The following is a 17,752-nucleotide window of genomic DNA, read 5'->3' as shown; positions in this document are numbered from 1 at the left end:
CTGGGAATGCCAACCCGCCCGTCCACTGTCCTTCTCCAGAACCTCTCTCGTCCCTTGGGGGCCAGGCCTGCTGAGAGGCCGACACAATCCACCTGTAACCCTCCCACCCTCTCCCCCGTAAGCACCCGAAGAACTCATTTCTATCATGCTGCCCCCTAAAACATCACCCAGAACAACCCTGAGGTCCACGACTGAGGGACGGTTCCATAACGCAGTTGTCACAGGACCGAGGACTTGACAATAACAGGAACACAGTCCTGACACCTCAAACCTGAACGGCCCTTGAAAACGGGCTGAGGGAAACGAGCCAACTGCAGAGGCCGCCACTCCAGAGGCCACGTGCAGAAGCACACACAGGAGACACACGGCACACCTGCAGAAAAAGGCAGCGAGTCGGCCGGCGTCTGCCTCGTCTCTTTTTGGAGGGGGAGGAGTTAACCCGGGCGATGGAAATGCCCTACGCTCACGGCGGTGACCGTGCAACTCTGTGAATGCACTGAAGCCGCTCATCTGTGCTTTTCAACTGGGTGAACTGCATGGCTGGCAAATTCTATCTCAATAAAACCAGGACAAGAAAAAAAAAAAACAAACCAAGAAAAACACCCAGGACACAAAAACGTGCTCACGAGTCCAGTGTCACTTTTCTGTCCTCACACGCGTCTCCAGGAACCCGGGCACCAGCGCCGGGGCTGGGCTGCTGTCCCCGCCACTGGAGACCGCTGTCTTCATGCTTCCACAGGGCCCCCCTAAAACCAGCACACCCGTCACCCCAGCACTTGCTGAGAACAGAGGCTTCGTGGCCAGGGCACGGGAAGCCCGCTCCCGCCACGGAGACCCCAGCCTTTGTGTCCCCACTGAGGGAAAGGGCCCAAGAGCACAGAGCCCAGCTGCGCCCACCTGCTCCACCACAGGGAAAGCCGCCGGCTCGGCCACATCGCAGGAGAGCCTAGTTCACTTCTTAAACAGTGAAAGAGGAGGACACTTGGTCAGGGGCTGCAGTCCGCTGCCCTGAGTTTCTGAGTTGCCTCCGGTCATTCCTTTGACCTTCGGAAGATGAACGGACTCCTGTCCCTGTGTTACAATCCAGTCTCTAAAAATGTGGTGGATGGCAGTTAAGCCTCAGGCATTCCTCTCCACCATCTCAAATGGGAAGGAAAAGAACCAGACAGAAGCTGTGCACCTGTGGGCTCTGCCTGGCACATCCGCGGGCCACGCCACGGTCTGATTTCCCCAGCCCCACCACGTGACGGTGCTGGGAGATGCAGCCCCTGGTGCTTAGGTCATGAGGGTGTGGCTCGCATGAACAGTGTTAGCACCCTTACAGAGAAGCCCCACGGAGCTCCCCGGGCCCTTGCGCCATGTGGGGACACAGGAGTTATGTGAAGACACAGGCACCAGTCACGGCCCAGGACGGGGGCTGCACCAAACAGGACACGTGGTGCCCTGAGCCAGAGGCCGGCCCCGGGCTGTGAGAAGTCAGCCTGTGCGGGGGGGTAAGCTGCCCGGACTGCGGCACCGTGCTACAGCAGCCTGCAGATGGGCCAGGGCCGGTCTACTTCAGTGACGATGACCGTCCTGCTCCTGACTTCAATGGGAACATGTGCTTTCAAAGTTGCATCGCTAAATACGAAGTCTCCACCAGGTTATATAATTAAACTTTCCTTTCATCTACAACAAAGGGTAAGCTCTGTTTGCCAAGACGGTGCACACCATCCGGCGCTACACTCTGGTCACTGCAGCGCTACCGCAGTATCCTCGAGGGACCACACGTCCAAAGAAACGGCACACGGCCACGGCCCCGCCTCACAGCACTTTCAACACTTCGCAGAACCTTAAAGAATCACTGTCAATGCTAGTTATCAGCAAGAGCAACTGTGACAAGACTTAAAATATTTACACCACCTATGCAAGCAGGTCATAACGGTAAGACTTGTATGAGCAGAATTTTGTAACTATGTTCTCTATTTTCTACGCATGTAAGTTTTTAAAAATTTTTCACCACTGCCACTGTAGCTGCCCAGGTTAACCTCCAGTCCTCTCCCCCTTCTCCTACACCAATAATTTTTAATGTATGTATGCACGTAATATAGCTATAAAAGAAAACACTATTCAGGGGTTCGTCAAAATTACGTAAGCAACTCTGAATAGAGGTCCTGAAGGAAGCAGACAGCAGCCACACAGGAGCACACACGTCACCACCCGCGTCGGGACCCACGTTCACACCGAATGTACGTTACCTTTCCGAGCATCCTGCCCAGGAAGTAGTAATGTCTGGCAAAGGCATCGCCCACAAGCATCTGAGCGGCTGGGTTGGGGTACAGAAGCCCTTCGTTAGTGGTCTTAAAGAACCCCTGGTTGGGGTTAAACCCTGACTTCAGTAGTTCGTTTAGAAACTCTCTGAAAATACCACCACCGTCAATGCCGGCTTCGTCCAGGCCGTGCGCATTCAGTAAGTGCACACGGATCCGCTTTTTCAAGTCAGGCTCTGTTAAAAAAGGGGGGTGGGGTGAGGAGAAAATATCTTTTTAAAAAGCAATAAAACAAGTTGGTATTACAGGAAGTTAGGAAAGGGGAGCAAGAATGTTAAAACTATTTTAACGCAAGGCTTAAAAAAACCCAACATTAAGAGGAGACAATGAGCTAGGCTGAGCCGGTCTTCCCGGGACTCCTCCACTCTGCTCAAGAATGGAGCGGGCAGGGGCAGCAGGCGGGTGTTCAGGGGAAAATACGAACCCCGCCCCTCACTGTAACAGACTCAAACACTAGCAGGGGAGCGGGCAGAGTTAGGACCTGAGGAGAATACGGGCCCACAAAGTCGCCAAGGAAGACAAAGAGACAAACAAAGAAGTCGCTGACGCTAACGTCACACAGACATTCTAAAGAAGTGAATGACATGAGAGAGTGCCAGGGGCTGCATCGTCATTTAAAACAACATTTGGCTGAAAAACAGGTAAAGATTTTGGTTATATAATATGCCACAAGATTAAATTAAAAAAAAAAAAAAACAACACCGCAAAGCTGAAGCCTGCCTGACACGCGAGACACATCTGCACACGGTCCTCGTAAGGACAGCGCGCGGAAGCAGGACCCCAGGCCCCAGACGCACTTGCAGTGAACGCGGCAGTTTCCAGTGTGGGCTTCCAGACACAGGCCATGAAAGACAACTCCGCAAGCCAGAGAGGCCCTGCCCGGCTCAATCCCCGAGCAGGCGTGTCTGACCGCGTAACCCGCGTCCTGCATCGCTTCCCGCTGCACCTGCACCCTTCAGGTACCCGGCACGGAACCCACCGCAGGTCTGCGCCGCGGCCACTGCTCAGGCAGTGTGCAGTCACTCAACACATGTCCGACCCAAAGCATCTCAAGGCACCAGGGGACCTCCAGGAAATAGCCTGGAAAGCGGTTTTGCCAGCGCAGGTTCCACTGAACCTCAACACCACGATATGCAAGAGTCAGCGTTAAGGTCCCAGGACCTGGGGTGTGAGACTGTGTCCCCTGACCGCCCCTGCACGGAGGCCCGCCCACCCCACCAGGGAGGACAAATGCTGTGCCTGCTGAGCACACAGCCACCTCTGATTCCTACCCCGGGCAGGAACCCACGCCAGGAACCGCACACACACACACCAACCACTTCCAACACTCCAACAATCTCTGGGTAAGAACAGCCCATTCCCTCGTAATGAAGCCAAGGACAGGGACGGTGAACTACTTATCCAAGGACACGCAGCAAGCAGTGTCAGGGCAGGGCTGTAGTTTAACACACACTATTTAAAATCTAACTATACTTAAATGAAGGGCTTTTCACTGATGGCTGAATTCCACAGACATGCTATTTCCATCTATTTTGATCAATTACCAAACATGTTCATTCTCAGAGAGAATTCTAAGCAGGTAACTATGGCTGCAACACCACCTGTACATCCATCCTCTCAATACTCAGCTTTAAGGACAACTATAACCATTCATCACATACAGTATTTCTCAAACTGAATGTCAGCAGTTAGCAACATTATATTTTGAAAGTTCTAAGTGTAAATAAACGTTTTTTAACTGGGAAATGCTCAACCAAGGCACACTCGTTAACTGCTGGCTCGAATCTTGGCACTGACACTCCAGGCAGGGGAGGAGGGGTCTATCTCAGAGACTTCACAGAAGCCGCCTCTCAGTTCTGGCTGGAGCTGAGGGTCTGTGGCTCCCCAGATCTCACTTCTATAAACAACAGGACACAGCAACACAGTATTTTTTAGAATCAAATCTAGTCTTCTTGCCACTGGATTCAAAAGACAAATTAAAAGCACCCACTTATGGAGGTAAGACTGGCGGGGGGGGGGGTGCTAAGTAAATTGACCCTTGAACAATTCAGGAGTCGGGTCCACACAGTTGAGAATCCACGTGTAACTTTTGCCTCCCTTACTGATAACATAAACAGTCAATTAGCACATTTCATATGGTATACAAGCTACATACTGTACTCTTACGATGAAGTAAGCGAGAAAAAGGAAACACGTTATTACAAAAGTCAAAAGCAAGAGAGAATATGTTCACAGCACTGTGCTCATTCGCTGCCAGCTCAAGTGTACATCATCTGCTTCCAAGAGCCGCTACCGGGCTGTCAGCACCTGCGGCAGCACCGTCTACCCGGCACACAGCCCTGCAGACGCTGTGCTACTAACACCTGACATCACGCAATGCACAAACGGGAGGTGTTAGCCGCTCAGTTGTGTCCAGCTCTTTGCGACCCTATGGACTGTGGCCTCCTGGGCTCCTTGTCCATGGGATTCTCCAGGCAAGGACTGGAGTGGGTTGCCCTCCTCCAGGGGACAGTCCCGACCCAGGCATCAAACACTGGGTAAAAAACCACTGCAGGCAGATTCTTTATCATCTGAGCCACCAGTTCAGTTCAGTCGCTCAGTCGTGTCCGACTCTTCGCGACCCCATGAATCACAGCACGCCAGGCCTCCCTGTCTATCACCAACTCCCAGAATCCACTCAGACTCATGTCCATCGAGTCAGTGACGCCATCCAGCCATCTCATCCTCTGTCATCCCCTTCTCCTCCTGCCCTCAATCCCTCCCAGCAACAGAGTCTTTTCCAATAAGTCAACTCTTCACATGAGGTGGCCAGAGTACTGGAGTTTCAGCTTCAGCATCATTCCCTCCAAAGAAATCCCAGGGCTGATCTCCTTCAGAATGGACTGGTTGCATCTCCTTGCAGTCCAAGGGACTCTCAAGAGTCTTCTCCAACACCACAGTTCAAAAGCATCAATTCTTCGGTGCTCAGCTTTCTTCACAGTCCAACTCTCACATCCATACATGACCACTGGAAAAACCATAGCCTTGACTAGCTGGACCTTTGTTGGCAAAGTAATGTCTCTGCTTTTGAATATGCTATTTAGGTTGGTCATAACTTTCCTTCCAAGGAGGAAGCGTCTTTTAATTTCATGGCTGCAGTCACCATCTGCAGTGATTTTGGAGCCCAGAAAAATAAAGTCAGCCACTGTTTCCATCCACTGTTTCCCCATCTATTTGCCATGAAGTGATGGGACCGGATGCCATGATCTTCGTTTCCTGAATGTTGAGCTTTAAGCCAACTTTTTCACTCTCCACTTTCACCTTTCATCAAGAGGCTTTTTAGTTCCTCTTCACTTTCTGCCATAGGGTGGTGTCATCTGCATATCTGAGGTTATTGATATTTCTCCTGGCAATCTTGATTCCAGCTTGTGTTTCTTCCAGTTCAGCATTTCTTATGATGTACTTTGCATAGAAGTTAAATAAGCAGGGTGACAATATACAGCCTTGACATACTCCTTTTCCTATTTGGAACCAGTCTGTTGTTCCATGTCCAATTCTAACTGTTGCTTCCTGACCTGCACACAGATTTCTCAAGAGGTAGATCAGCTGGTCTGGTATTCCCATCTCTTTCAGAATTTTCCACAGTTTATTATGATCCACAGAGTCAAAGGCTTTGGCATAGTCAATAAAGCAGAAATAGATGTTTTTCTGGAACTCTCTTGCTTTTTCCATGATCCAGCGGATGTTGGCAATTTGATCTCTGGTTCCACTGCCTTTTCTAAAACCAGCTTGAACATCTGGAAGTTCATGGTTCACATATTGCTGAAGCCTGGCTTGGAGGATTTTGAGCATTACTTTACTAGCGTGTGACATGAGTGCAATTGTGCGGTAGTTTGAGCATTCTTTGGCATTGCCTTTCTTTGGGATTGGAATGAAAACTGACCTTTTCCAGTCCTGTGGCCACTGCTGAGTTTTCCAAATTTGCTGGCATATTGAGTGCAGCACTTTCACAGCATCATCTTTCAGGATTTGAAAGAGTTCAACTGGAATTCCATCACCTCCACTAGCTTTGGAAAACCACTAGACCATTCAGGTATGACCTAAATCAAATCCCTTATGATTATACAGTGGAAGTGAGAAATAGATTTAAGGGAATGATAGAGTGCCTGATGAACTATGGACGGAGGTTCGTGACACTGTACAGGAGACAGGGATCACGACCATCCCCATGGAAAAGAAATGCAAAAAAGCAAAACAGCTGTCTGAGGAGGCCTTACAAATAGCTGTGAAAAGAAGAGAAGCAAAAAGCAAAGGAAAAAAAGAAAGATATAAGCATCTGAATGCAGAGTTCCAAAGAATAGCAAGAAGAGATAAGAAAGCCTTCCTCAGCGATCAATGCAAATAGAGGAAAACAACAGAATGGGAAAGACCAGAGATCTCTTCAAGAAAATTACAGATACCAAGGGAACATTTCATGCAAAGATGGGCTCGATAAAGGACAAAAATGGTATGGACCTAACAGAAGCAGAAGATATTAAGAAGAGGTGGCAAGAATACACAGAAGAACTATACAAAAAAGATCTTCACGACCAAGATAATCACGATGGTGTGATCACTCACCTAGAGCCAAACATCCTGGAATGTGAAGTCAAGTGGGCCTTAGAAAGCATCTGAGCCACCAGGGAAGAGCAAATTCTAGGAGACAGTGAGGGACAGGGAAGCCTGGCGTGCTGCAGTCCATGGGATCACAGAGTCAGACGTGACTTAGTGACTGAACAACAATGTGAAAAAGAAATCCCCGTTTGTTTGGGGGTATAATGACTCAGGCGTGATGAAGAAGCATCAGGAACATGCTGTACAGTAGTCTAGCCTGTGCACTAAGGAACGAACATCGAGGAGTGTTTACAGCGTACACTGTTACGGTCCTGCTCATCGTTCAGGGCTGGTACCACTGTTCCATGTTTTAAAAACCCCTTACCTGTGGTGATAAGGTGATTAGCAGTTTCCTCAATCATGAGAAAGAGACGCAGAGTGTTTGGTAATATAGCTCTTTGAAGGCCAAGTCAAAACAGGAAGAAAGCTAACACGGTATTAATTTTATGGTCAGCATCATTCACTCTATGCTTCTGAAAGCACAGGCTGCCCACTTCCCTGCAAGTCCTGCCCAGGACGGTCTGCAGGATGAACACTCGGGTGACAAGGACAACAATGAAGACACTGCAGTCTCTTATACAGACACCGGGTTTTCACAGGAAGGCGCTCACATACACAGCAGCTAACGTGTTACTGGGCGGCGTGACGGATTCTTTACTATGAAGTGGAAATGGCTCATTACAGAAGCCTGCCCCCTCCCGTCTTCAGGCTCATTTAGGCTGGGTGGGGGTGGGGGGAGGAGCAGGAAAAGGGGTGGTCTTGCTGCCCGGGATGGCAGAGGCAGGTGGTGGAGGGCACAGGAGGGGCAGGCCCATTTGGCCTAACTTGACGGAGACACTTCACAGCTTCTGCCCTGACGTTTCTGCTCTTCTCTGAACCCGTCTGTACAGCACCGACCCTGCTCCCACTGTTCGCTGCAGTCTAGGCGCCTGTATCCCAGAAGACCCAGGGCGTGACACAAGTCAGAAGCCGTCCTCAACGAGCAGAAGGCCCTGCTCGGGCGTCTGCCGTGTGTCTCCTGGCTCCAATGCCTCTCTGGCGTCTCTTCCTCATCGTCGGGCCTGGGCTGGAGGCAGTCGTTGCCCAGTCGCTCCCCTCACATGGAGTCCTCTGGCTGCCCAGAGCCTGCTCCGAGGCCCCCCACGCCTGTCACCACCCCCATCCCTCTCATGCCTTCCCCCACCGGCTCAGCTGGAAGTCCTGTGAAGTCACGTGACGCATCCGGACGCCTCTCCAGCAGGAATGTGTTGCCCCGCTTGGGGGCGTTCTTGGCTCTCTCTTCAGCAAGGATGGCATCTTCCAGGGTATGGTCCTCCCAAGCTCACGTGACGTTCTCTCTGCCGGGTTCTGCTGACGAGCCTCTCCTTGGAGAACCATGTGCACGGAGCCTGGAAGGTCCCCATGGCACCAGCCTAGAGGTTCTATTAGAGACGTGCTCTGTGAGCCAGCAGACCCTCCTGTACTTTCACAGGGTCTGGCGGACACGGGCACCGCCCGAGGTCAAAACTCCCGTGAAGGCCGTTCTGAACCACCAGGTGCTTCCTGACGGTAAGGACCAGGCATCGACAGAACAATCCAGAAAAAGGGCCCTCGGGTCCTGGCCCTCCCACCATCCCACCGAAGGACGGACTGCTGGGGGTGAGTGAGCACAGGCGCACAGGCCCTGCATCAACACTGGTGCTCTCCTGCCCTCCTTTTTACTAACTGTCCTTTGGGGCGGTCTTTCCCAGAACAGGCACCGCTGTCTGGCTGGAGCCCTGTTCAGGCAGCTGTCCCTTCTTCTCAGTGACCGTCCCGATGGCGCGGGGAGCGCTCTGCTGCCCGTGGGGGCCAGGTGCTGCTTCTCCTGTCCTCATGGCACCTTTAAACCCAGACTGCTTTCTACACTCATCAAGCCATCCTGAATTTTATAAAAATAAATATGTAAACTTAAAATATTATGAAAATAACATATCACAATTGCTTAGTAATTTTTAATTACATCAACGTCACTGGAAATTAAACAGAGTTAGTAAAAGCATGCATAGAAGAAAAAACGTTATTATACATCTGGACTTCGCTTTTTCTCAAATCGTGTCTGCAGGAATGCCTTTCTTATGGTGTCCTGAGCACGCCTTCAATACGAGATAAGGGATGTCACAAGAAGTGCCAAGCTCTTGTGCCTGCATGTAGCTGCCGCCACATCCTCACACATTTCCTTTCCTTTGTCTCCCTTTCCCTGACAGTGGTCCTCACGCTGGATTCCTTGCCTTGCAGGGGTGGTACCCACAGCTGCGGACACAGACCAGACAGCTGGACATCTCCCAGGAGCGTCCCGCCTCTTCCCTGCGCCCAGGGAGTGCACCCAGCGCCATGAGCAGCACTCTCTGGGGCTCACGGGACTCCGCTTGCCATGAGGGAGACACAGGGACTTGCAAGCGGGCACTTTCCACTGGACTCCGTTTGGCACGGGGCGTGCTCAGGCGGAGGTGGGGCTCAGCTTCCGGCTACACTGGGCTCGGGCAGCAGGAAGCAGAGGCGGCCCTGATCATCCGGGTGGACTGCATGCAGACAGGCGGCTCCCACAGCTCCAACTCCCCCCAGCACCTGGTGCCTGTTTCCATCCCTCCCAGCTTCGGGGGCCCTACAGATGTCCTCTGTCTCCATAAGTTTTGATACATTTTAATTTCTTATAATAGATTTGTGCATATTTTTGGCAACAAGTGATAAAACAGACTAGCATCTACATATATTTCATGCATTCATGACAAATTTTTCTTAATATTTTCAGTATTCTAGGTTGAGTAGTTCATCTGCTGAGAGAAGGCAATGGCACCCCACTCCAGTACTGTTGCCCAGAAAATCCCATGGATGGAGGAGCCTGGTAGGCTGCAGTCCCTGGGGTCGCTAAGAGTTGGGCACGACTGAGCGACTTCACTTTCACCTTTCCCTTTCATGCACTGGAGAAGGAAATGGCACCCCACTCCAGTGTTCTTGCCTGGAGAGTCCCAGGGACGGGGAGCCTGGTGGGCTGCCGTCCATGGGGCTGCACAGAGTCGGACACGACTGAAGCGACTTAGTAGTAGTAGTAGTTCATCTGCCAGTGTTTTGAAATTGTCACAAATCTCCAAAAAGTTTGCCAATGTATTTCTTGGGGAAAAAAAAAGAATCTACCTAAGTGGACCTGCACAGTTCAAACCTGCATTGTTCAAGGGTCAACTGGACATTGATTTTACCCTGTTATCATTTCTTCTTCAGAAAAACAAGGTAACAAATCTTGCCCATTAAACAAAACCAAACCACCACGCAGGAGCAGAGCGTGCTCTCAGGAACGGAGCCCAGCATGGCTCCAGCCGCCACCCCACACAGTGGGCCACACGGAGAGCGCCGTGGTGGGAGGCGCCCGATCCACTCTCTCAGAGCCACGGGCTCCGAGGGCAGGCGCGCTCCCTGCCCACAGTCCACACGGAGAAACACACGTCACCCTGCTCGCCGAGCTCCCAACTGTGAGAAAGACCACCCAGCTGCTCTGAGCTCCACCACGTCAGCTCGCATGTCAAAGGAGGCGAAACCCACAACTCAGAAGACTGTTCTGAGACGACAATGAGATACGAGAGCCCATAAGGAATGGCCACCATTTGCTTCTGTGACTAGATGATATATGGAAAAACCATATTAATTGATTACATGTAAATGACTAGGCAACAAAGCACTTCAAACCAATTTTCCGTAAGTAAATTAAACATACTAAGATGATATTTAATTTTACAATCTGCATAGCAAAATATCAAATGTATGGTTTAAAACTTAATTGATAAGGTCAGACTTAAAGAACACTTTAAAGATTGAAAGCAGTGTAATATAGATATTATATGATTTTTCCAAATTCTTTAAACTCGGTGAGGCTATCAGCATGCACGACTGAAGAGCTGGCGTGTGGCCAACTTCTGAGTAACTCTCAAGCTTAAGCAGTCATTAGGAATCTGGGGCTTGTGTCATTGAGCAGTAACGGCATACTTTCCATGAAACAGTTTTAGAGTTAATTGAAAACTGTTGCTAACACACAGTCTCACTTTGGCTGAAGAGCTCAGACATATTCGAGCCCCTGCCGGAAGCCCTGGTTTACCAGCACAGAAGTGGGTCTGCCGTGGACAGCCACACCCTCCCCCGTGACCCCTCACGCGGCACTGGGCTCCTGGTTCCCAAGTCCTGCCTCACGTCCTGCGTCTCAGGAAGCCTCCAGCATCAAGCACACCTCGGCTCCTCCCTGAACACTCTGCCAATCGTGGCCAATTTAACACCCTGTTACAGCTCATTTTTCTTGTTTTCAAACACAAGTTCAACAAACATCTACTGAGCGCTAGCTGTGGGGACCCTGGCTTAGACCACGAGGCCCTCAGTGAAGCGGGACACACAGACAGAGGACTGCCAGCACAGCAACACGGACACAGCACAACTACTGTGGCTCGCCTCTAAGGAGCTGCAGGTCCCAAAGGAGGGCAAGCTTTTGCTCTTCCCCAAAATGTGTTAGACTAGGAATCAGGGTATCTGGTTTTTGCCTCACTTATACAAAAAGCTTTGAAAACATGACGTCCCAGGTGAGAGTACCCTGCACAGTGGAGCACTCAGTCTGCAGTCAGACTGGAGCTCAAAGTCTGCCTCAGTTTGCGATACTTGACGTTAGCGGGCTACAGCATAGATTATGTAACAAAATTAAGTTATGCGAAAAACAAAAATTCTGCACACAAAATCGAGAACAGAGTAAGGGAACAAGTGATTGATGTCAGCCTTCCTCTGCCATTCCTACAAAATGACAAAAACAGCTCTTTATCTGAGAAGAGAGAACATATTCAAAATGAGAGGCTCTGCTTTTCTGGAAGAAACTTGAATTGCTGCCCTAGAACAGGCAACTGCTCCCCCACATCTGACAGCCTCGCACCACCTGCACCGATGTAACACTCATTTCAGGTGACAGCACGGACACCAAATTCTGAAGCTGAACTATCAGCAAACACATCGGTGACACTAAGACTGTTAGGGTGAGTGCCAAAGATTAACAAAGACAAGAATGTGTCATTCACCTCTAAACGCTGTCCAAATTAACGTCATGATGTAATTCTCTTTTATCTAATACAAGTGTCACTGAAGCACACTTACCTTTTTATCAAGAAATTTGGATTGCAATGGTATTTAGTATATTTAACTTGGATTACATTTTATGATATTTACATAGACTGTTATAAACAAAATACAGTCTGTATATGCCTCTCCACCAACATTTTTATAATTAAAGCTTGTCAACTAAATTTTAAAGACATTTTTGGGGGCAGGAAGAGTTTCTTATCTTAAACAAAAACAAAAACAATATCTCAAAGGCTTCTGTAGCAATAAGTACTTGCCAATCTTAGAATTATTATTTGATAATAGATATGCATTCCCCCAAATCTGACGTAATTTGTTGTAAACAGTCATCACAGAATAAGACGATCAACACTAATTTTTGTAATGATCACCCTTTCCTATACCCTCCTCCGCCTCCCCCTGCCATATGAACACATACAGAGAATGATATATACCATTTTCAGGGGAAAGTTTGTCATAAGCATCTTCATAAATATAATTCCTTCTTATTGTGACATTAATTCCATCCAGAAATGGACCATCTCCTTGAACTTCTTGCTTATCTGCATAAATCAATCTCTGAAAGATCTAACAGAGGAGAAATTATAAGCTTACTTGAAAACAACATTTTGTTATAAACACAAGCAGCCAGAAGAAGAAACTGTTAAATAAACCTTAACTCTTTTAATAAATTTTGAGGCATAAATTCTGAGGCAAGTTTTAAAGGCCAAGATACCAAATATTGATGTTATGCCTTATCAATAAATGTGCAGTATTTATGTAATATTGCTCCTTTTCCCCACTTCACAACAAACTTTTAAAATCTCATGTTGTGGCACATTTTCGGTACTTCCTTCTGGAGACTTCTATAAAACTCCAGGTGGAGCAGGAAGAAAAGCAGCTGAGAGAAGCAGTGCATTGATGCTGGTATCAGTAGGGCGAGCCCCCGGGTGAGAAAAACCCAGTAGCTGGTTTTACGCTAGAAGTCCAGCAGAGGGCGGTCAGGAGCCATGTGACGCCATGTGTGTACGAGTGTGCGGGTGTGTGTGAGGTTTCCTTTTTTACTTTTTACCGGTATAGTTGATTTACAATGTTGTGTTAATGTGCGTGTTTTAATGAAGAAATGTCAATAGTGTCAAATGTTCTGTGAGAAGAGTGGGCAGGCCTAAAAACACCCTCTTGAAGCTGTTTTGTAAGTAGTGAAGTGTGGCAGTTTTCAGAAATTCGCTAAGTAAGTAGGTGAATACAAACAAAACATCTTTCAAGAGGTATTTGGTTGGGTTATGCTTTCATAAACCATGGTCAACTATTACAATCTAGTAAGAAAATATATTATTCAATCACAGGCACCAGCCGGCTTTAGAAAATCTCCCACTGGTGTTACTTTTTCACACTGAACTGGCTGAGTCGATCTGCAAAGAACCAACTGGAAGCATACCTTTACCCGCTCCTCAAACGGAACCACAAAAGGCAGCTGGGTCAGGATGGCGAGCTGCCTCTCCTCAGACACGGACAGCGGCGGAGACTCCAGACCTACTGCAACCAGAGAATGCCCTGTGAGCCCGCCTGTCCCCTCCAGACTCGGGGCTGCGCTCTGCCAGGCCGCACTCATAGACACCCTGGCACAGGGGGCGCTACTGGGGCTGCCGGGGGGGGGCGGTGGGGGCTGGCTACCCAGGCACGAGGCGCTTTCCGGCGATGACACTCCTGACCTGGATGACTAAAGTCAGAGACCACAGGCCAGGAGCCCGGAGGGCGCACGCGGCAGCACACAGCCCATGCTCGGCCAGCTCGGGGCACGGGGGTGCGCGGGCGCAGGGCACTCACCGTCCAGCGTGGACCGCAGGGGCCCAATCCTCCCCATCCGCCGGAACCGCCACGCGTTCCTGGACGCCGGGACGTAGAGCTGGGTGACCTGCGGGGCGACAGCCTGCTCAGCGCGCGGCCCTGGCTTCAGACCCGCCCGCTCCCTCCCAGGAGACCTTCTCACACTCTCCCCGACGTGGGCCACGCTTTCACACTGTCACACTGCAGTTATTTTTCCTAAACACACTCCAGGGAAATCGCTACTTGCTCTAGTCAACAACATGTAATATCTGGACATAGTAAGTCACCACAAAATGACTGCTTTACAAAGAAACCAGATCACCTTAAAATCTAGCAATTTATTACCATTACCAAATATTCACGTTCTCATGACTAAAACAAGTTGTGTGAATGAGTAGCCAAATAAGGCTGTAAGTACTGACCCACTGTCTCTCAGGTCCCCTCATCCGACCCGTCAGAAAGGCCCACGACCCCAAGGCCCTCACCACTACAGGACCGGCCGCAGCTCTTCAGCCTGGGCGCCAGCCACAAGCTTAATGCAAAGATGCAGCGTGTGTGCGGACAGAGCCATGCTCCTGAGACACTCCTGATGTGTCTCTTCTCTAACACTTCTGTAGTCGTGCTTCTTGTACACCCAGTCACTCTCTGCCCCCAGCCCCGAGATTCTGAGATGAATCCAGTCATGTGTTTAAAAACACCCTGAGTCCTTTGGTAATGTTATTTTCATTATTTCAGAACAGGTTACACTACTGAATTTACTTTACATCTAGATCTTAGTAATATTCACATTTGTCTCTGTCCCTTTAGAAAGTCACAAATAACTTCCATCTCTTTTAAGTATTAATACCAAAAATATATTGATACAATAAAAGCAAAAGTTTTTCAACTTCCCCCAAAAAACCATTACACGTCAATACACTTTGTGGTTTAAAGCAAATTAGGATTAACAACAAATGCAGGATGCATGTGTCAGCCAGTAATATTGTTATGTGTTCTGTGATCTAAGAGTCAGCAACAAAAGTTTACTCCTAGTTGTTAATTACATGATAAATAACCTTAAAAGATTTATTCTTCTCAGAAAAGATACAAACTGAAAAAATAAGTTTAATGAAAAATATGTAAAAGATCTTCCAGGAATACCTTATCTGCTTTAATATCCTCCTGCTCTGACAGCCAGTGATTGGGGGGGCAGAAGTTCCTCCGCGTGTCCCTGGACTTCAGCATCTTCACCAGGTTGGTGATGACCTGAGGGGGGAGCAGGACCAGGTGAGGCAGGCAGCCCGGGGACGCCCGCACAGCTTGGAGGCAGAGGCACGCATGGCTGCCCTCAGCGCCCGGGACGGGGGTCCTCCCTGAGGGGCTGCTCCCAACAGCAAACCCGCTCACGGAGGAGGGTCTCGCTCTGTGACCACAGGAGGAAGCTTCTGTACAAAGACAGAAAATGACGCAAACGTGCAAGGGCTGACTTTTAAAAGCTACGAGGGAGGCGGCAATTTTTCAAACACAACGTGGCAATGTATAAGCTCACCTGAGCGGCTCTCCTGAGGTTAAAGCACGCTAACTCGCCTGAAAAGCGCTCTACCTGAGGTGCAGGGAAGGGGGTCAGCATCCTACACGCGCCTTCTGCACCTTCCAGAGGTGCTTCCAGTGTCCCTGGACGGAAGCCTCTGCTGTTCGTCTGCACCCCCCGAATTCTACACAAGCCCAGCCGACCCTCCTCCAGAAAGCCTTCCCGCACACTCTGGTTGCCCAACGCCACGCGCTATCCCAGCCCAGACCACACTGCTGCCCCCTCAGGGGACATCAGCCCCTCCATAAACAGAGCCCTGCCGTGAGCCCCCCGACATGGAATACGACTGCCTGCCTAGAAGCGCAGTCGGCACCCCCGACTGACAGTGCTAAACCCTGTGATGTGCGATTAAAGACCCTAACAGTACTGTCGGGCTTCAGAAGATACCAAGTTACACACGGAACAGAAATGCGTGTGTAGTAAACAAAGATAAACCAACACAAAACAGGGAGACCAAAGCGTCTTCACAAGACCAAGGCCTTTGTAAGCAGGAGAGGATCCTGCAAGCACTCTGTACTTAGTGACTCTGACCGTGTTTTCTGATCGTCAGCCAAGCTTCTGTACACACTGCTTCCAATTCAGTAAAATACAATTTGAACTAAGCATTAGGAAATGTCATTCTGTGTCCAACCAAAGTGGGAGAGAAGGGGTCCCTGGTTGCTATCTCAGGCCTCCCCGACACAGACTCCAGCTGGATCATATAACCAGGAAAGAGAAAAAGTAACACCTGAGGAGCTCGGCCACCCGGTCAAAACGACACCAGTAAAAACCACTCAAGATCTAGAACACAGCTTTCACACTGGTGGGCATATGCTGCCAACTCTGCTGTGACGTCCACTGCACGGCATCTTAAAGCCTACTGTGATGCTATGGCATGTCCTTTTTGAATCAGCAAGAAACCAGCACAGGTAAGCAGTGAGAGCGTGTGACCCTCCACCCGCGGCTGCGGCACCTGCTCGGGGGTTAGGCCACACACAGGCGGTGCTTGATGACGACTGAGCAAGCGCAGTGGAAGTGGCCTGAGAGTCCGGTTCCACCTGGCTAACTGCTGGTCACAGCAGGGCGTGGCCGATGACCTATCACACTGACTCCCGGGTGTCTCTCAGTTTTGCTCCCCAGGAGGAAGGATACCTTGGTGAGCTACATTCTGCGTGCTCTCTTGGTTCGGGACAAACTCGGCGGGGTTCACACGGAGCGCAGCAGCAGGCACTCTTCCAACAGTGGGGACAGAAGCAGGATCCCTGGGCACGATGAACAGCATCTCTCCTTTCATACACCCACACTGGTATTCTAAGTAAATTCAGGTGTAACAGCTACTGTGCTGAAATTTATCCACCACCCACAACTGCTGACAAAAGCCGCGCCTTCTGACAGTTAATGTGTTTATTTAAAGGCACCCGTTCACCTGTGGCCCTCACCCATCGCCCCCACACCCCCTCCGAGTCCTGACACTTCCGCACAGCACAGCTGAGGAGATGGCGCTCTGCAGAGCAGTCATCTGCTCACGTCCACAGCTGCCTGACCCCAGGAGACACGCTGTCCTCCACCTCCTGGCGTTCAACACCGGCCAACCTCTCCTGCCGAGGACGTTCTGTTCCAGAGGTGGCAAGCATGATCCAACTCTTCAGAAGTAATTAATGCCATAATTTACTTTAAATTACTGTGAAACCGAACATACACTTTCAATACAGGCATTCCCTTCCATACTCTGATATTCTACAGATGAAAAAGAAGTAACATAAAATGTCCTATCCTGGTATCACTGTATCCTCTTTCAAAAATAAAGGAAAGAAGGCTTGCCTGGAGGCTCAGTGGTCAAGAATCCAACGGCCAGTGCAGGAGACCCAGGTTTGATCCCTCATACAGGAAGAACCCACATGCTACGGAGCAGCTAACTCTGGGAGCCACAGCCCCGGAGCCCGCATGCCCGAGAACCCGCGCTGCACAGGAGAAGCCGCCGCCACCAGAAGCGTGTCATGGCCACTGGAGAGCAGCCCCTGCTCCCAAGGCCCTGCAGCAATGAAGACTAGCACAGCCCGAAGGAAATACATACATAAAACCTTATAAAAGCGAAAGGAAAGAGGAAGCTGGGTGTGGGGGAGGGGAGGGAGGAGGCAAGGACACGGCACGGGGGAGCCGGGCCTGAGCGCCAGCGAGAAGGGCTGGCAGCGGAGGCCGCTGCGGAAGAGCGCCGCTGGAAGCGGGCGGGAAACCAGGCTTGAAGACGCAGGGAGGGCACGGTCAGCCAGCGAAGCTGACTCGCAGACAAGCAGCACACAGAACTCTCAGTGTGACTATCTTCAAATATTGCTTT

At 50.0% G+C, this 17,752-nt stretch overlaps 1 protein-coding gene across 4 annotated transcripts in view; it reads right to left on the bottom strand.

The window, feature by feature from the left end:
* Nucleotides 1–17,752, bottom strand: part of UBE3C (ubiquitin protein ligase E3C) — a 115,289-nt gene that overhangs the window by 31,806 nt on the left and 65,731 nt on the right. For 3 of the 4 annotated variants that reach the window (XM_061415325.1, XM_061415327.1, XM_061415329.1), the window contains 5 exons: nucleotides 15,009–15,113; nucleotides 13,869–13,956; nucleotides 13,480–13,577; nucleotides 12,497–12,629; nucleotides 2,238–2,485 (listed from right to left, as the gene is read on the bottom strand). In XM_061415325.1, coding sequence (XP_061271309.1) covers nucleotides 2,238–2,485; nucleotides 12,497–12,629; nucleotides 13,480–13,577; nucleotides 13,869–13,956; nucleotides 15,009–15,113 — 672 coding nt within the window. The remainder of the gene's footprint in view (nucleotides 1–2,237; nucleotides 2,486–12,496; nucleotides 12,630–13,479; nucleotides 13,578–13,868; nucleotides 13,957–15,008; nucleotides 15,114–17,752) is intronic. The other variant, XM_061415326.1, reaches the window with a different exon arrangement.

The sequence above is a fragment of the Bos javanicus genome, chromosome 4 (genome assembly GCF_032452875.1).
Source record: "Bos javanicus breed banteng chromosome 4, ARS-OSU_banteng_1.0, whole genome shotgun sequence".
NCBI lineage: Eukaryota > Metazoa > Chordata > Mammalia > Artiodactyla > Bovidae > Bos > Bos javanicus.
The sequence above is the reverse complement of the archived record's forward strand: the minus strand, read 5'-3'. Positions and strand labels throughout refer to the sequence as shown.